Genomic DNA, 18,468 nt, shown 5'->3' with positions numbered 1-18,468 from the left:
ACCCTACTACTGAGGGCAGAGGTACCAATCTCGGGATGGGGCGGTCATCTAGACCGCCTCCAGGCTAGCAGTATACGGTCACCAACAGAATCTCGCCTACACATAAACGTCCTGGAACTCTGGGCCATTCGGTGGGCTTTAAAGTCCTTCCAGTTCTGACAGGCCAGATGCTGACAGTGCAGACGGACAACACCATGTTGATGCACTACACGAACAAACGAGGGGTACCAAGTCCAACATTCTCTCGCAGGAAGCACAAATGCCCTGGAATTGGGCACTTCATCACAAAATTCACATGAGAGCGAAGCACCTTCTTAGCTAGGACATCATTTTAGCAGACAAGCTCAGCTGCCATTTCCTACAATCACACGAGTGGGAGATCAACAACGAAGATCTCGACAGAATTGTCTGCATGTGGGGGAAGCCCAGCATAGATCTGTTTTGCAACTCATGAGAACACCAAATGCGGTCAGTTTGCTTCCAGGTATCCGGAAAGGCACTCCCTGGGAGACGCATTCTCCGTACCATGGAAGGGAAAATTCCTTTAGTGGTTTCCACCTACACCCTTAATCTGATGGGTACTGCGCAGAATGAAGCAGCCCTGCACTGTGATACTAAAAGCCCTGATGTGGGCATGCTAGATCTGGTACCTGATGCTCCTTCAACTAGTGATCGAGAAACTGGCCTATCTCCAACCCCACTCGCACCTCTTATCTCAGCAGAAGGGTAAGCTACTTCACCACAACCTACCAAGTCTGTTCTTCAGTGGCTGACTCTTCGGCAACGAAAGTTTCACAACCTCACGCTAGATCCCGTGTGCTGGGATATACTACGGGCTGCAAGGGTCCCGTCTACTAGAACACAAAAAGTGGAAACGGTTGAGAACATGGTGTCTACAGACTAACAAAGATCCCCCTCTTGGCAACTGCAGAGCAAATACTACCTTACCTCTTACACTTAGCTAAAGAGGGTTTAGCAATATCTTCCATTAAGGTCCATATCTCGACTGAGGCCGCTTACATAACCAAACCTCATCAGCTTTCCCTAGTGTCTCACCCATTGACCATCGTTAAGACTTTTTTCGAAGGACTCGCACACTCTTTTTCCCAGTCAAAGCAAGATTGTTCCTCCATGGAGTCTCAACACGGTACTAGCCGCATTAATGAGAGAACGTTTGTTCTCCAGCATGGGGTCTGGCATGGATTCACATGCTCATGAATATACCCCGTCGTCAGGCTGGGAATCCTCGGTAAAGAAAAAATCAGTATCAGTTTTGTTTCTGATCTGTCTTTCTTAGTAGTAACCAATCGCTGGTCTCTGGGTCATACTGCCCCCAACCAATGACTGCCCTCTCCCTAAGCCCCGCCCCCGGCAGCCATCCTCAGATTTTTACCGCACGTTCAAGTGTTGGGGGTCCTCGTGCTATAGCTCTCGAGCTTTTACTGCGTTTTGCATTTTTTCAAGGAGTTTTATCTCTTTTTTTCGGTCAATCGAGCCTCAAGCTCCACCGTTTCTACTTCCGATCAACGGGGATCCATTTTGGAATTTTCTACGCCCCTCATGGGCGAAGTTTTCATTGAGTTACACTTCTTGGAAGGTTCCAGAATATCTGATGCCTACCTCGTGGACATGGCCCAGGACAAGGGAAGCTCAACACCCGGATACAAGCTGTTCAGGAACTGCTCTGGATGCGGATTACAGAATGTTTTCAAGGAGGATGAGCATTCGAGATGTCTCTACTGCCTTCACAAAGACAAGACGCATGTGGAAAAGGACTGTGCGTTTTGCAAGAACCTGTCGGAGCAGACTATGAGGGATCGTCGGTCCCGCCTCACCAGCTGGCTGGAGAAGGGCCCAGCAGGTGAGAAGAAGTAGTCCGCGCGGTGTTCTAAGTCCTGTGATGGCGCCCCGGCGACGGGAGCCCAACAGAAGGTAAAGCACTGCTAGTCCGCGGGCACCGGAAGCGTCGAAGGGTCGGGCTCCTCAGCTGCCAGGCAGGGCGCACTTTCACCGATGCCATCAACCACGAGCCAACGCTCTGGCTCGGGAAAGAGGAAATCCGAGAACCCGGCTAAGCTTCTGGAGAGGCCCCTGGTCGATCTCAAAGGGATCAGCCGAGAGGAAGCGAGGCGGTGACCCCTCCCCCAAGGTGAAGGCCTCAAGCGCGCCAAAGGTGGTGAAGGCCTTGATTCACCAGGAGAAGGCCTCTATTCAGGGAGTCGCGGCGACCCTGGCGAAGCCACGCAGGGAATCCTCTTTTCAGCCCATCGATAAAACCCCGGTGGAAAAAGAGGGGGGCGGTGGCCGTCACGGACACGGATACAGCCTCTGAGGAGGAGCTGGTTGAAGTCGTGCAGGGCCTCAACAAGAGGTTTGGGGAACCCCGAGGAGGCAGACGAAGAGAGCGACGGTGGCGCCGACGAGACTCCCATGGAGGAGTAGCAGCAATCGCAGCCGGGGCCTGAGCCTCAGGACAATTCGGTGGCCTTTTGGATGGCAATCCAAGCCTTATGCACGGAGACAAGGACAAGATTGCCTCTCACCCCAACGGATGACCCAACAGAGCCGGGCCCGTCGGGAAGCCCTCCGAACAAGCGGAGGAGAGTTCAGCCTTTCCAGCCCTCGCGGCCCGCTCAGCCTTCACCTCCTTCCCCTGTTCCGGGGGATGACACGGGAACGGATACGGCCACGACGGGGACGGATGACGACGTTGGTGACGGGACGGGCCTTCCATCACCACTCCCTCGGGCCTCCCCACCCGCCGAAATTGCCTCCTTCTACGCCATGATTGCCAGGGCATCCGAGCTTTTTCAGCTCTGCCCTGAGGAACAGAAGAAGGAAGGTTTCCTCTATCAGCGGCGCGAAGCCAAGAGGAAGACTGTCCTTGCGGTACCATTGATTGATGACATCTGGAAGGAGGGACTTTCTCTCCTGAAGAACCTGTCCACGACGCCTGCCAAGAGGGATCGGTATGAGAAGAAATTTAGGGTCCCCGATTCCGCCCCTTTTTGTGCCTTAGGGCACAGCCGAGTCCACCAGCCAGAATTAGTTCTAGTGGAGAGAGAATTAGATATGGACATGACTGCAGTTCTTGAATTTCCAAAGCCACAGAGCCAGAAATTATTGGTTTGGTGCGTGATGTCTGGATGCAGTCCTGAACCCACATCCAAGTAAGAAATACCTGGGAGGAAGCCTGCAAATTTTGAATGTAGTGACCACCACAGCGTTGCCTGGAACCTGACCTTCCTGTGAATCAGATGAAGCCCAAGTTTGGTGCTCATTTCCACTGACTTTAAACCTGTGGCCCTCAAGTAAGATTTGCTTGACAGCTCCCTGCATAGCTCCAGACAATGTAGAGATGAGGACACTGAAACGGAAGCCACTGGTCGTTCAGAGTCAGGCCCACGGCTACTAATAAAGCAGCAGTCGACCAAGAAATGAATGACCAAGCAGCACTCCTATTGTTAGACTATTTTATTAGCAATGTGTAGCCTGTTACAAACCGCCAATAAAGAAATCTCGAACTCCAGGATTGCCTGTTTTGTCTTCCATCTTCACCACGTTCTGTCCTGTACCATGCCCTTTTTCGCCCTGCAATACTTGATCCTGCACTCTTACCACCTTATTATGGCTTCCACCAAATGCTATCCTCACGACTGCCCACTCCCAAAACTCCTATGATTTATATTTTGCTTCATAAGCCCCTACAGTAAATGGAAGTGTTGATCCGCTCACTCTGTAATGTTTTGGTCATGTTATTCGGCTTTTCTACTGTGCCAGTCACCACCATACTGGTCTTAAAGTGTGGCGTCCTTGTCCGTGGGTGAGCAAATTGTGACCCCAGCCCAGTGTGTTGATACCAGACTGTGGTCTTCTGTAGGAGTAAAGGAGGAGAGGGTAATTGGGTGTAAAATTGGTAAACAAGGTTATTTACAGAAACAATAGGGTAGGATTAACGGGGCACAATGAGCATGTGAGCCGGGATGTATGTCGGATATATATGGCTCTATTTTAGGAAAAATAATGGCCTGTCAGGAGAGCGAGATGAAATCTTAATGACAACCTCATCTTGGGAGGTTAGTTATAACTTGGGTGTGTTTGGAAATTGACTCGGACCATTTATGGATGCATGATGGCTTTGAGATGTGCTCAAGAGGTCCAGGTGGTTTTGGTGGTTAGGATACTTGCTTGTCATTTCAGAACTCTCCCCTGATAGTAGTTCTTATAGACTGAAGTAGGGCAAACCCAATGAATAGAAATGTCTCAGAGCCAAGAGTTGGCTTATGTTTTCAAAAGTATGCAGAGAATACAAAAACAGGAAGATGAGGCAGAAGGGCTTTCCCACACTGTGCCAAAAACATAGCCCTTGGGGCTGACAAAGAAGAATAATAAACTCTTCTTGAGGGGCTGGGGTTCTTAGTTTTATCGAATTCAGAGAAAAGGGGTAAATATATCTGTTGACATATCGGCATTACTTTGCTGGTGAAGTCAGTTATTTAAGCAATAGAGACAGCGTCAACATTAGGTTTATCAGTTTAGTGTGTACTGTACTCTAGAGTGTTTGCCATTCTATGTGGTGTAGGTCATTGGGGAGGAGAGGAATTTCCTTGAAGGTTACCACTGCTCTACTGTTCTGCTTCTCTCCAATTAGGTCACTGTGCATTATAGGACCTGCTCTTGGGTTTTTATTGTACTGATTTGGTTTTATTTTTCAGATACAAATGGAAGGTTATCTTTTTTCTGTGTGTATTTGAGAAAACACAAAATAACCGGCCTCTGGAGCGGCTTTCCAAGCTGCCAGTCATGCCTTGCAGGCCAAATGTTGGAGGGAAAAGAACGTGATTTCTTATTGGAGCGGTTTAAATAGCTTTCTGTAGTTTTAAAAATGGGGGGTGGTTGGAGCACCGGGAAGGCGTGGCTACCAGACTAAAACTGTATTCTTTGAGGAGGGTGCGTACAGGCAGCCTGTTGTAAGAACCCAATGGGGCAGTGCTCACTGCCACCGGTGAGAAGTTGCAGAGGGGTTGGGGGATTCTTACGAAGTTGGCGCTGTACACAAAGGTCACATGTTTAGGTTGAATTCAATTGCGTTTGTCTTGTTTGTCATGTTTCAAGTCCAAAAATGACGAGAGCTTGTTATTTCCATTGTGCCATTGTTTTTAATGTTAGAAATGTTGCTTTCTGTAGTATGTCTCATCTCAAAATCGATCGCAGGAGCAGGCTTTTGTTTTAAAGGTGACAATGGAACTTTGCTTTATGTGCAAGAACTTTTTTTTTGTATTCCTGTATGGCCACATCTGCTGTTTATAGTAAAGGGTTGAAGGAAGCCTTCCATAATTTGTAGGAGTCCAGATCCATGTATGTCCTATGTGCTTTTTTAAGTACTCACTAGTATAACTTTTCATTTGACTTAAGGTGGAAAAATACGAGTTGCAACTTTTTTTATTGCAAAGATCAAACATTAAATGTTCCTAAACACCAATTAAAAGACTAACAAACGAAAAATACAGACAGAAAAGAAAAATAAATAGGATCCATCAAACCTGGTGCCTTAATTATAGGTCGCCTACCAATGGTAGGTTTTTTTGAGATGTTAAGGGTGATCAGAAGTGGAGGGTAGTTTTGAGGTTGTTTTGCCAGTTTCATTTATCAGCCATCTCATGGTGTTTGTCTCCTGACTCTGTAGGCAACCGATCTTTTCTATTGCCTCCCTGTTTCCGGGACCAACCTCCGCCTCGCCTCGAACGGGACGCATTGGAGGCACGCCTGCATGCCATTGAGGACGAGAACCACCAGCTTCGTGTTCAGCTGGTGCAGGTCCGAGGCAGTGCCAGTGATGGGAGCTACGTGAGCCAGCCGTGGCCCGCGTCTGCGGAGGATGTGGAAGCTACTGACCAGAAAAGACGGAATAAGAGCGAGTGCATGAAACAACGAGCAGTGGAGAAGTGTGAGGTGAGAAACATGTGTAGACTTCTTTTTAAAAAAGAATTTTAACTGGATTTGTAATCGTCAGAAGTTAATCATAAAGAGTGATTCAGTGAGCTGGTCATAGAGGCCCCTTTTACTAGAGCTCTCAGATTGGGCATGGTCTGAAGCCAAACACACTCATGGCACTGCACCAGTCTTCTGCTCTTGTTGTCTGCAGCATCCGAGGGGGTCACTTGCTGGATACAAACGGAATGTCCTGCTCATACCAGGTAAGTCTACTAACACTTTATTGCAAATTCTTAGAGCTCACATGATCTAAAACACAGTTCAGACCTGATGCCTGCAGAGTGTCATGGCACGGGTGATATCACATACGGCACAGTATTTGTGGTAGGATTGTTGGTGTCCTTTCTTGTTTCCCCCTGGATCTCAGACTATTAGTTCCCATTTGTGTAGATGCTGTCTCAAAGTACCCACCTCTCCCTCTTCTCTGCCTCTCTCCACCATCCCTACTACCCCTCTCAACTTTAGGAAGCCTGTAATTCTCCCTCTTCGAGCTGCAAGTTGTCTGGAGCACAGACATGCTTCCCGTATATTTCCATCGTAAAAGGTGCTGCTCATGATATTATGTGCTGGTCAGACCTTTATATGCCCTTTCTTGAGTGAATCTAAAAACAAATTGCTATTCACAAATCTACTATTCTTTACTGATGCTATTTAAGGCTGAACAGACATTGTTAGTCTGTGGAATATTAAAACAATATAGGTTTATTGTAGCCATACACAAACCTGACGCACTATTGGCAGTTCAGATGGACAGGAAACCTATTTTTATATATGCTGACCAATCTCATGGCCCTGATTGCTACAGGAACTTGGTTGGGGAAGTATTACATTGCCACAAACACCTTTTGGTTCCTGCTTTCAAAGTCCATAGCATCCTGCCTTATCTAGACCGTATATGACTCTCTGACATAATCAGGCTTGGGATGCTTCTCAGTTAGCTGAAGCTATATATGACTTCCATAGTGCACAGCTCCTAGACAAAGCTCTTTGTTTTCTAGTACATTAATTTATTGTCTTGCTTAGGATCTGACATCATGTGGTTTCTTACCTTAACCTAGGGACATTTCTGTCTTGGGATTTAATTTTGAACTGTGTTATGAATCCCTTGATGTCGTCACTTCTCCCCAAGGGGGAGCCCCTTCCCATGAAGCCAGGGGAGGGGGCGGGGGTGAGGGTGCTACCCAACAGTCCCCCTGTGGGTGGTACACAGCGGGAGGATCTCATGGGCATGGCCCGGAAAATCACACCACAACCACACATCACCACTCTCCTTTCTTCTCTTCTGAGAGCTCAGTACCTTGTAGAAACATCTACTATTGTAATACCCAAAACGTTGTCAATTTGGGAAGTACTGGGATGAAAAAAGACATACTAGACCCAAGTAAATCTAGGACTGAGACGAAGTGGCCCAGCGGAACGATGAAGATCACACCTGGGAACCAAAGGACAGACTTAACCCTTTCACAAAGAGTATGCTTGCAACATAGAAGAAAGGTTGATAAAGGACTAGACCTCTTGTCGAATCCAGCCAAAGGAGGCATACGGTGCAAAGGATCTCCAGCGCAGGAGTTTAGAATCCTGTCCGGGAGCCGGAATGGAGGATGCAGGTGCGGAGCCGCAAGACTTCCCGGAGGGCTTCGCAAGAGCAGAGCCACATCTACTACTCAGAAGAAGGGAAGCTGAGCAGCCCGAGAACAGGAGACGCCGGACAGCCGCAGACGCCGCCGCCGGCACGGTGAAGCAAAAGGGTGGCGTTCAGCCCCAGGAAGCCCTGGCAAGCTACCGAGTCCCAAAGCAAGGTAACATGCAGTGCAGGAAAGCCAAAGGGGGCACAGGGACGGTCACCAGGCGGGCAGAGGTAGCTCCCTCACGGCCTAGTAATGAGCAAGTGGCTACAGGCTCACCAGAGGAGCAGAAAGGTGCTAACATGGAACGCAAGATACATAACAGGGGTAAAGGAAACCCCAACCCCAAACGGAGAAGAAGTGGCTGGGACCCTAACAGTTACACAGAGGCAAGTCATCTTCCTTGTGGCAGTACTTGATAGGAGAATGAACCAAGTCTACCAAATTATAAGGACAGAGAAATATGGGTCTGGGAGCCGCACCCAAACAAGTAATCTTCCTCGTGTCTGTACTTGGCAAGCCAGAAGACCAAGTGGGAAGCACATATTTGTACATTAACTATTTATTTATTTAGATTTGTATAGCGCACATCTACCCAGGGGCATTGTGGCGCTGAAGGCAATCTTAACTTTTTACAGGCATACATGTTAACATATACACATACAATTGTGCTTATATACATACAGTTGTGAAAATACAGTAGGATGGAGTTAGTTAAACAACGTGGTTTTGAGTAGTCTGCGGAAGATATGGTATGAGTTTTCGTTCATGAGCGCGGTGGGGAGTGCGTTCCAATTTTTGGGTGCTAGGTGTTGTAAGCTCGACCCCCCTGGCTTTGCTTCTTTTAAATGTGGGTACGTAGGTCTGATTGGTCATGTGTGACCTAGTGGGTCTAGTGGATGTGTTAAGGGTGATTCTTTCGGAAAGATAGGGCGGAGCCTTTTCAGAAAGGCATCTGTGGGTGATGGCCATGGATTTGAATAGTATCCGTTATTTTATTGGTAACCAGTGGGCTTCTTTTCTGGCTTGGGAGATGTGCTCCCTTTTGGGGATGCTTAGGGCTGCTCTTAGGGCATTGTTTTGTGTGACTTGCATTTTTTTTAAGTTTTGTACAGATGTGCCCAAGAGGGCATTGCAATAGTCCAATTTGGTACCTATTGTGGCTCTTGCTACGGCCAGGCAGTTTTTAGTGGAAAGGAAGGGTTTAACAGCGTTGATTATCTTAGTGGTGAGTGTGGCAGAGGAAGCTATGGCATTGACTTGCCGTGTCATGGAGAGAGTGGAGTCAAGGTATACTCCTAGCGTTTTTACTGCAGTGGAGACTGTGATGGTGGAGTTATCTATTTTAAAGGATTTGTACTGCGGTGGGAGTTTTAGTGTTTCTTTGGTGCCAACTAGTAGGATCTCGGTTTTGTCCCCATTTAGGCAGAGGCCATTGGCTGCCATCCAGGTTTGGATGGCTGTATAGATCTTGGTTAATGCCGCTGCGTCTTGTTCATAGACCCCTGTGAGAGGGAGCAGGACTTGCGTGTCGTCAGCATAATTGGTGTATGCTATGTGACGACGGTCCAAGTCATTGAACGGTGGGAAGGTGAAGAGGTTATATAGGGTGGGTGCAGTGCAGGACCCTTGTGGGGCGCCACAGTGGATAGTGGTGGGGGCGGCACTCGCAGAATCTGAAAAGACTTTCATAAGTCGACCCTCGAGGAATGATTTGACCCAGGAGATGGCTTCTGGCGAGAAGTGGGCTTCATGTTTGAGTTGCGTGCCTAAAATATCGTGATTGACCAGGTCGAAGGCGGCAGATAGGTCTAGCAGGAGTGCAGGTTTGCCTTTGTCCATGATGTCATTTAGTTGGATTTTGAGATCTAGTAGGGCCGATTCACGGAAACCCGATTGCCTTTTTCCTAAAATGCCGTTTTCTTCCAGGTATTGCTGTATTTGTGTGTAGGCAACTTTGTCGAGGATCTTGAGCAGGAAGGCAACGGTTGTGATGGGTCTATAGTTGTTGGCGTTTTCGGGATCTTGAGTGGGTTTTTTGAGAAGAGGGCGCACCCAAGCTTCTTTTAGGCTAGTTGGGACTGAGTTTGTGTTGAAGGATGTATTGATGAAAGTTTTAAGAAATGGTGTTAGTGTTTCTACGCAGTCTAACTAGTTTGGCGGGGCAGGCGTCGCCTTTACAGTTAGAAGGTTTGATTCTCTTAACGATATTGATTACCTCTTTTTCTGAGACTTCTCTGAATTTGAATGGAGTAAAGAGATTTGTCTTTATGTTCTCAGTAACAGTTTCCGTATAGGATGCTGATAGGATGTGCTGAGTGAGATTTTTGTGATGGTCTAGGATTTTAGCTTAGCTTGCTATTGAGAAAGGAACCAGTGCAACAAGGATCAGTATGGGAAGGGAAATGATATCTCTTCCCTGCAAGCACCCCTGAGTATCACTGAGGTAAAGTGACTGTGAAACCAAGATTCCAGGCGAAGGAGTCATTCACCTGGTTTTGCTACATCCACAGGGAAAAAGTCAAGAAACCTGGGGAAGGAAGTCATTCTCCCAGGTTGAAGAAAAGCTACAGTGAAGAGAAGGGAGTCATTCTCTTGGCGATTGAGAGAACTGAATATGGAACCTTGAGGCCAGGGGAAGGTAGTCAGTCCCACTGGCATGACAAATACTGTGTTGGGAACAAGTGATCCTGGGGAAGGGAGTAATTCACCCTGAAGTGGAGAAACAGTGAACTGTCTCATACAGAGTGTTATAGGATTGGCAGTCCTTTGTTTGAGAAGTATTAGGACCAGGGGAAGGCAGTCATGCCCCCTGGTTAAAAACGTACAACCTGAACTGTGCCATCCGGTCCAGGAGAAGGGAGTCATTCTCCTGGACCAAGAAAATTGATGCAACTTTATAGTTTTGTTAAGTGTACGAGACACAATTAAAGATTTTAACACAGGATGGTGGACTCTTTAGATCACTAGAACATTCTGAAGACCCCTTTAGTAGTTTAGTTGAGGCAGGAAATCCCCTCATTGAAGTAGGGAAAGTTAGGTTTTCTCTTTATTTTCTGGGCTAATAAAAGTCTAAAACAATCACCAAGCCACCTGTGTGTCAGTCTCCTCCTTCTGCACCCTTACAGCTGGAATACGTTGTTGATGAGAAACCGATGTGCTATGTTTAGAATGGACCGGGAACCTGGAGGGAATTCCCTATGTTGGCTAAATGGAACTGGTCTCTACCATGGGAAATTCAGTGCCTCCTTTGGGAACCATCCGCCACCTGTTGTCTCAGCCTGGCTCAAAAAACGATGCATTGCTCTCCATGTTCCTTAAAAAAATCTTTACAATAAAGCAGCCCTTCATGTCTCGCATGCATCTCATGGTCATATTGGTAGGTTGCTTGTCACTTCTCACAGCGGTTGTGCTGCAGAGTGTCCATTTAAATGAAAGTTGTTGATCCATGGGACACAGTATAGATTGTGCCATGTGTGCTGTTTTATTGCACAGCATATGTGCTGCAACCTGTGTGGGATTTTACCTGCTGCTTTGGCTGGCCTGTTCATTCTCACCTACCATATCCATTGGAGCATGTTGTCATAGTTCATGGGGTTGTAACCCACAGATTTAGGGGTTGTAATAGAGGTTTAATAAATAACTTTAGTGATAGTGTCCTCAATGCCCAGCTCTCACAAGCAATGAAGGAACCAGAAGGATTGCGATCCTATCGCTGGTCCCTCCAGGTCCTACCTGTATGAACAGACTGTCTGTGATGTTTGAAGGCCCGCTGGTGAATAACCACTTCGAGGGGATTGGGTCCTCTGACGTATTCCATATCTATGACATGTAATCACCACAGCTGTGCTGCTTCGGAAACTTTTTTCGGCGTCTGCATCCTGCGTTGATGCGCCGTCGTCAAGGACCTCGTCCGACGTCATCCGATGTGATAAGTAGGACGCACGACGCCCGTAGCCTCAGTTCCGTTTTTTCCGCGAACGTGTTGCTTTGTGAATCTCGGTTAACGCCTCGACTCTTTGGAGTTCTGTTCTTCTCGGTTCTTCGAACCTGTTTGTTTTGTGAAAATCCTTTGTGTGAAGATGTCTTCTACTTCGTCTTCGACCCCGCGTCCGGGCTTCAAGAAGTGCGGGGAGTGTGGGTCCAAGATGTCGGTGACGGACTCGCACAACGCCTGCCTCTGGTGCCTCAGGGAGGCCCACGACATGGATGACTGTATCGACTGCCAGTCGCTCACGTCCAAAGCCTTACGTGAACGTAAGAAGAAGTTGTCGGTAGCGGGTGTCCAAGCCCTGGAAGTCGAGGTCTGCGGGGCTTTCGACGGATGATTCGAGGGGTGACTCTTCGTGTCATCGTCGGAAGTCTTGTGTGTCTCCTTCTAGGAGTCGGTCTCGCCACTCCTCAGCCTCTTCGAGGCATTCTCGGAAGCGCCGACACCGGTCGTCTTCCAGGTCCTCTTCGGAGCCCGGCACGTCGCTTACCCCACCAGCCGTGCGACGCCGGAGGAATGGGCTTCGTTCGGGAAGAAAATGCTGGCGATTCTAGAGTCGCAGGGTACTAAGCCGTCCGCGCCCCCGAGTGGGGTCGGTCGTGAGAGGTCGAGAGACACTGCTCGCAAGAGTGGTAGGCACGAGTCACGGGAGAGGTCCCGTTCGGACAAGGAGACTCGTTCTCGACGTACCCGTTGCAGGTCCCGGTCCTCGATGCGTTCGAGACCGTGTTCACCTGTGAGGTCTTCGAGGAAGACATCGACGCTCAGGTCGTCGAAGGACACGCTCGGGGCTCCGGCTTCGAGGGCTGTGTCGACGCCGCCGATGCTGGCGGCGCTGCATCTGACGTCGATGCCGATCCTCTCGGCGCCGATGCCTGTTCTCTCGACGCCAGCGCCGATTCGCTCCACGCCTTTCGTGTCAGAGGTACCCCGTGGCACGGGGGAACCCTCTAGGAAGGCTCTGGTTAAGAGCAAGCACTCTCGGTTGCCTTCTTTTTGCCACCTGGAATATATTTCAGAGGCGGATGAGGATTCTGATGGCCTGGTTCCTAGTCAGGTCCCAGATGAAATTGTCTCAGGTGATAGTCAGTTTGACGATTTGAGGCAGTCACTGCATGATGCCAGTGGACTGGACACCTCTCCGGAGGTGGAGTTTTGTAGGCCTGAGCCTGGCTCTCATGCCGATTCCTCGTACCGGCGCCTTATGGCTAGGGTTACTGAGTACTTGGGATGGTCTGCTCCCCCAGGGGAGTTTGTGCAGGATGATCTAACGGACATCCTTGATGTTGGTCCCCCAACTGACCCGGTACTGCCGTTCCATATGGCTTTACAGAGAAGGGTGGCGGCGGCTTGGACTGCTACGGAGAGTCTCCCGGCGGTGGGCAGATCCTTGTCGCGAAAATACCGTCCAGCCAGTAGCGACCCCTGCTACTTGACCAGGCACCCCACTCCGGAGAGTTTGGTGGTGCAGGCGGCCACGGCCCCGGCAAAGCAGGCGTCGTACCCTACCATCCCTCCTGATAGGGACGACAAACGTTTTGATGGCTGGGCAAAGAAAGTGTTTTCTTCTGGTGGTATGGCGCTTCAGGCAGCCAACTCCATTTGTGCCTTGTCTCGTTTCACTCACGCTCTGTGGAACTGTGTTGCGTTAGCGGCTGAACATATTCCCGAAGGGGACGAACGGGATGGTTTCCTTGCTATGGTCCAGAATGGTAAGGGTGCCATGTGAGTCCGTTCAGTCGGGTATGGACTTAGCTGAATGCGTCAGTAGGTCCATGGCGGCAAGCACCGTGATACGCAGGTTTGCGTGGTTGCGGAAGTCGGGGTTTGCTCCTGATGTGCAGTCCCGGCTCCTCAACATGCCCTTTGACGGTGAACACCTTTTTGGCAGCAAGGCTGACGAGAGCCTTGAGAGGTTGCAGACCTCAAAAGCTGCAGCGAAGTCGTTGGGCGCTGCAGTTTGCCAACCTCTGCCTTTTCGTCCTAGGGGACAGCAGTGGAAGGGTGGTTCCTTTCGCTATTACTCGTCCTTCAGTAAAGCGAGAGGAGCTGGCAGTCAAAGAGGCCAACGCAGGGGTACCAGAGGTGGACGACAGGGTACCCGTGGTGCCAAGGCCGCTCGGGCAGTTGCCTCTTTGCCCTCAGGTAACGCCGCAGCCGCTCAGTCATGAGGCCATGTCCCATGGTTCGCCGGTTGGGGGAAGGCTGGCGCAGCATCTTGTAGAGTGGCAAGCCATTACTTCAGATGTGTGGGTTCTGGAGATCATAACCAACGGCTACTGTCTTCCCTTTCAGCACAGGCCTCGCGACAATCCACCGGGGAACCTCTCTTTGCAGAGTCCGGATCCGCTTATTGCGCAGGAAATTCAAGCCCTGCTGGAGAAAGGCACCATAGAACTGGTGCCTGTAGCGGAGAGGAACAAGGGATGGTATTCCCCTTATTTTTTGATTTCAAAGAAAGACGGGGGATTGAGACCCATCATGGATTTGCGCGGTTTGAACAGACTCCTCAGGAAGGACAAGTTCAAGATGGTTACTCTCTCTCGTCCTCCAGGCCCTTCAGCTTCAGGACTGGTTGGTGTCACTCGACCTCAAGGATGCTTACTTCCATGTGCCGATCCATCCCAAGCACAAGAAGTACCTGAGGTTCGCGGTTGGCGACTCGCACTTTCAGTTTCGGGTCCTGCCGTTCGGATTGACCTCCGCCCCGAGGGTTTTCACCAAGCTCATGGTGGTGGTGGCAGCGCATCTCAGGCAAGGGGGGATTCACGTCTACCCCTACCTGGACGATTGGTTGATCAGGGGGAGCTCTCCCGAGCAAGTCCTGGATCATCTGTCCGTCACCTGCCACTCCCTTCACAGGCTGGGCTTCTCCCTCAATTTAAAGAAGTCCCATTTGACGCCAACTCAGCGGCTCCAGTACATCGGAGCAGTGCTCGACACTTCCCTGGGGCAGTGTTTTCCTCCCCAGGTGAGGGCTCTTCACATTCAGCAGATGGTGCACAAGTTTTGGCATGCCCAGACGCTCCCAGCGTTCGAGTTCTTGAGGTTGGTCGGCCTCATGGCATCCTGCATTCTTCTGGTGCCAGAGGCTCGCCTGCGGATGAGATCTTTGCAGTGGGCACTCAAGACGCAATGGTCGCAGTCCTCCGGCAGGATGTCGGACCCGGTTCAGGTGCCGCCCTCGGTCGCTCGGGACCTTCTGTGGTGGGCCGTCGAAGGCAACTTGATGAAGGGGGCTCCATTTTGGCTTCCCTGGCCGGAGGTGACGATCGTGACGGATGCATCCCTCACGGGATGGTGAGCTCATGCCAACGGGCTGACAGTCAGCGGTCGTTGGTCTCTGTCGGAGTCTGGACTCCATATCAATCTGTTGGAGCTGAGGGCCGTCAGGCTAGCCCTGAAGGCTTTTCTGCCGACTGTGCGAGGAAAGAGTGTCCTGATCCTGACGGACAACACAGAGGTCATGCACTACCTCAACAAAAAGGGGGGGGGGGCAGGGTCACTTCCTCTGTGCAGGGCGGCGATGCAGCTCGAGTTCTGGGCCATCCAGCAGGAAGTTTCGATCTCGGCAGTTCATCTGGCCGGAGACGAAAACGTGACGGCGGACGCTCTGAGCAGGCAGAGTGCGATCTCTCACGAGTGGGAGTTGGCTCAGGAGATTCTCCTGGAGATCTTCGCCCTTTGGGGGACCCCTCAAGTGGATCTCTTCGCCTCCAGTGTCAACCGGAAGTGCGAAAGGTTTTGCTTGCGGGAATTTCCTCCAAAAGGAGCCTTAGGAGAGGCGTTCGTGGTGGAGTGGTCATTCCCGCTGCTGTACGCGTTTCCTCCATTCCCCGTCATCCCGCAAGTGCTGCGGAGGTTACGGAAGTTCGGTTCCTGGATGATCCTCATTGCTCCGGCGTGGGCTCAGAGGACGTGGTACCTGGACCTTCTCGACTTGTCCATCTGCCCTCCACGCCGTCTTCCCTACCGAGACGATCTGCTCTCACGGGAGGGGGGTCAGGTTCTCCATCCAGAGGTCAGATCCCTCAACCTTCACGCTTGGCTTCTGAAAGGTTGAGGTATAAGGATTGGGACCTCCCTGAAGACGTGATGGAGGTGTTGCTTTCGGCTGTAAGCTTTTATGTTTCACGCATGTCCCTGGTCAGAGTGGACGATCAACTCTTTATTGGTTACGCTGGAAAGCGTTTGTGGCAAGCTGTGACGAAACAGACTTTGTCTCGCTGGATTATTTTGGCCATCTCGGAGTGTTACCGCTTGGCGGGTAAGGACCCACCGGCTGGCTTGCGGGCCCATTCTACCAGGGGTATGGCTGCATCTACTGCCCTGCAGAGGGGTGTTCCTATTCGCAACATCTGTGATGCAGCCACCTGGGCTTCAGTACATACGTTTGTACGGCACTATTCCCTCGATTCCATCCGAGGACAGGATCTGGCCTTTGGCAAGGCGGTCCTTTGCTCTGCTATTTGATTGGCTATTCTAAATTTTGATTCTAAATTCTTTCCCTCCTCCTTGCTCTGGTACTGCTTTGGGAGTCTGTCATAGATATGGAATACGTCGGAGGACCCAATCCCCTCGAAGAACAAGTTACTTTCTTACCTGGTAACGTTCTTTCGATGGGATGGTCCGACGACGTATTCCATATCGCTCCCGCCCTGCCTTCCCCGCTGCAGAATTTCTTTTGCGATTGCAGTTTACGTTCTGCAAGGCTTTGTGTCTGACTGGCAGTTGACTAATGTCACACGTTCTGGGGGAAAAAACTACAACTGAGGCTATGGGCGTCGTGCGTCCTACTTATCACATCGGATGACGTCGGACGTCGGAGGAGGTCCTCGACGACGGCGCATCGACGTCATCGACGCAGGACGCAGACGCCGAAAAAAACTTCCGAAGCAGCACAGCTGTGGTGATTACATGTCATAGATATGGAATACGTCGTCGGACCATCCCATCGAAAGAACGTTACCAGGTAAGAAAGTAACTTGTTCTTCTCTATTGGCTTTCAAACCCATAGTCTAATTCAGTCTGCAGATTCCCAGTCTTTGCAGAGAGCAGTTGAATGTACACCCTCCTTGTTAAAGCTTTTTAACATTGTCATATTTGTGATGTAGAAGAACTTTTTTTTAATTCACCATTGTGCTTTTTTTTTCTTCCCTTTAGCTCATCCATGTGGCGATTGTTTGTGCAGGGCATAACACCAGCCGGGATGTTGTCACTCTTGTAAAATCAATCCTCTTCCACAGGTAACTAACTATCTCTGCAAGTGTGATAACTTTACCTCTACACCATGTAATGTGGAAGGGAGAGGCCACTTATATGATGCAGCAATGAGGAAAGAGCAACCTAGAATGGGGCCTTTGTAAGTGTGAACATAGAAGGCGGCACACTGATGCTTGGGAAGGATACATCTTGTTAACGCTCTGCTGCTGCTTTAATCTAATGGCTGTGATTGAACTTCAGATTATCTGTAGGGATGGCTGGTCCCCGGGTGCCGCTTGAAGTCAATGGCTCATCTAAACATCCTTGTACTTCTGGGAGTGTATAGCTATACCTAATGCCATGATGCTGCTGGGAGAGGATAGGTCTGCTTAACATCAGGATGCTGCTGGGTGTGGAGGGCTCTGCTTAACATCCACCTGCTATTGAAGACCACCCCTATCGTTTGACTGCTTGAAGTGACTGGCTGTAATGAATTTGGAGATTCTGGCTGCCTGAAGAGCTTGTGTTAATGTCCAGATGCTGCTTGGAAGTCTGCGTATCCTGATGCTAGTAAAATGTCCAGATGCTTGAGTGGACACTTCTGGTGAATGTGCACATTCTGGGTGAGTGACCAACTGTTGTTGAAGCTTCAGATTTTTATTTGGCAGCATGGATCTCTGAATGCTACATAAGTGGCATACCCGTGTTTAGGTTCTATATGTTCATGTTTGTCACGCTCTGAAACACTTGTGAATGAGCGCGATAGAAATAAAATATCAATATCAATTTGTCTTATATTTGTCTTATAGAAGTAACAGGTGTTGCATTTGTTTCATGCTTTTGCTGAGGCCACGTTTGTGCGACATCTCAAGAAGCTGTTTGCATTTGTCTGTTTTTGCTTGCTGGAGCCTACGATTCTGCCTTTAGGTTGATGGCTCTTAATGTGTTTGGGTTTGAACGGTTTTGCTGACACTCTCGGTTTGATGGCTCTTGCTGAAATGCCCAGCACTGCTTGCGTGGAACACTTCTTGCTGAAGTTAGAGATGTTAGTGAAATGGACTGATGTTGCCCAGCCTGCATCTTAAGTTAAATGGCTTGTCTAAACTCTGCTACTTGGATAGCAGTGTGTTGCTCAAATTATGGGTGCTAATTGGGGTCGGGGGGTGCAGGGCTTCTTGTTCATGCTTTGTGTTGTGAAGTGCTTGGATGGGTGTATGGAATGTGTGAGGTCAGAGAGAATGCTGTGAGAATGTTGATGTCCGAGTGAGGGAAGTTTTGTGTGGAGTGGTTCCAGCCCAGACAGTTCTAGGATGAAAGCCTGGGTGATAGGAGCCAGTGGGTCCTATAAGGCATCTTACTGTAACCTGATGTAAAGGAACATTCCTGTAACTCACTTGAAATAGCTGCAGAGCTGTTTTATTTCACTTCGTCTATTGTTTGGGTGAATGGCCCTGGCTGAAATCCTTTGATGAAGGTATGTTTATTGCAGTGATTGGATTCCTCTTACTTTGGCTGGTGCGTCGGTTGTATTGCACTTGCTGATGCTGTCTCTACATCTTGGATTCCTCTTGGAAAAGCTCTTGATGGCCTTGTGCTGGATTCCCCTTGCTGATGCTATCAATGGTGCATGTGGTGAATTGCTTTTGCTAAAGCTAC

The 18,468-nt window shown here is 49.6% G+C and overlaps 1 protein-coding gene across 3 annotated transcripts in view; it reads left to right on the top strand.

The window, feature by feature from the left end:
* LARGE2 (LARGE xylosyl- and glucuronyltransferase 2) overlaps window positions 1-18,468 on the top strand; it is a 417,721-nt gene that overhangs the window by 219,889 nt on the left and 179,364 nt on the right. For all 3 annotated transcript variants that reach the window (XM_069623248.1, XM_069623250.1, XM_069623249.1), the window contains 2 exons: window positions 5,687-5,952; window positions 16,774-16,856. In XM_069623248.1, coding sequence (XP_069479349.1) covers window positions 5,687-5,952; window positions 16,774-16,856 — 349 coding nt within the window. The remainder of the gene's footprint in view (window positions 1-5,686; window positions 5,953-16,773; window positions 16,857-18,468) is intronic.

This window comes from Ambystoma mexicanum, chromosome 11, assembly GCF_040938575.1.
Source record: "Ambystoma mexicanum isolate Mex_15411 chromosome 11, UKY_AmexF1_1, whole genome shotgun sequence".
NCBI classification, from domain to species: Eukaryota; Metazoa; Chordata; class Amphibia; order Caudata; family Ambystomatidae; genus Ambystoma; species Ambystoma mexicanum.
This window is presented reverse-complemented; position numbering and strand designations above follow the sequence as displayed.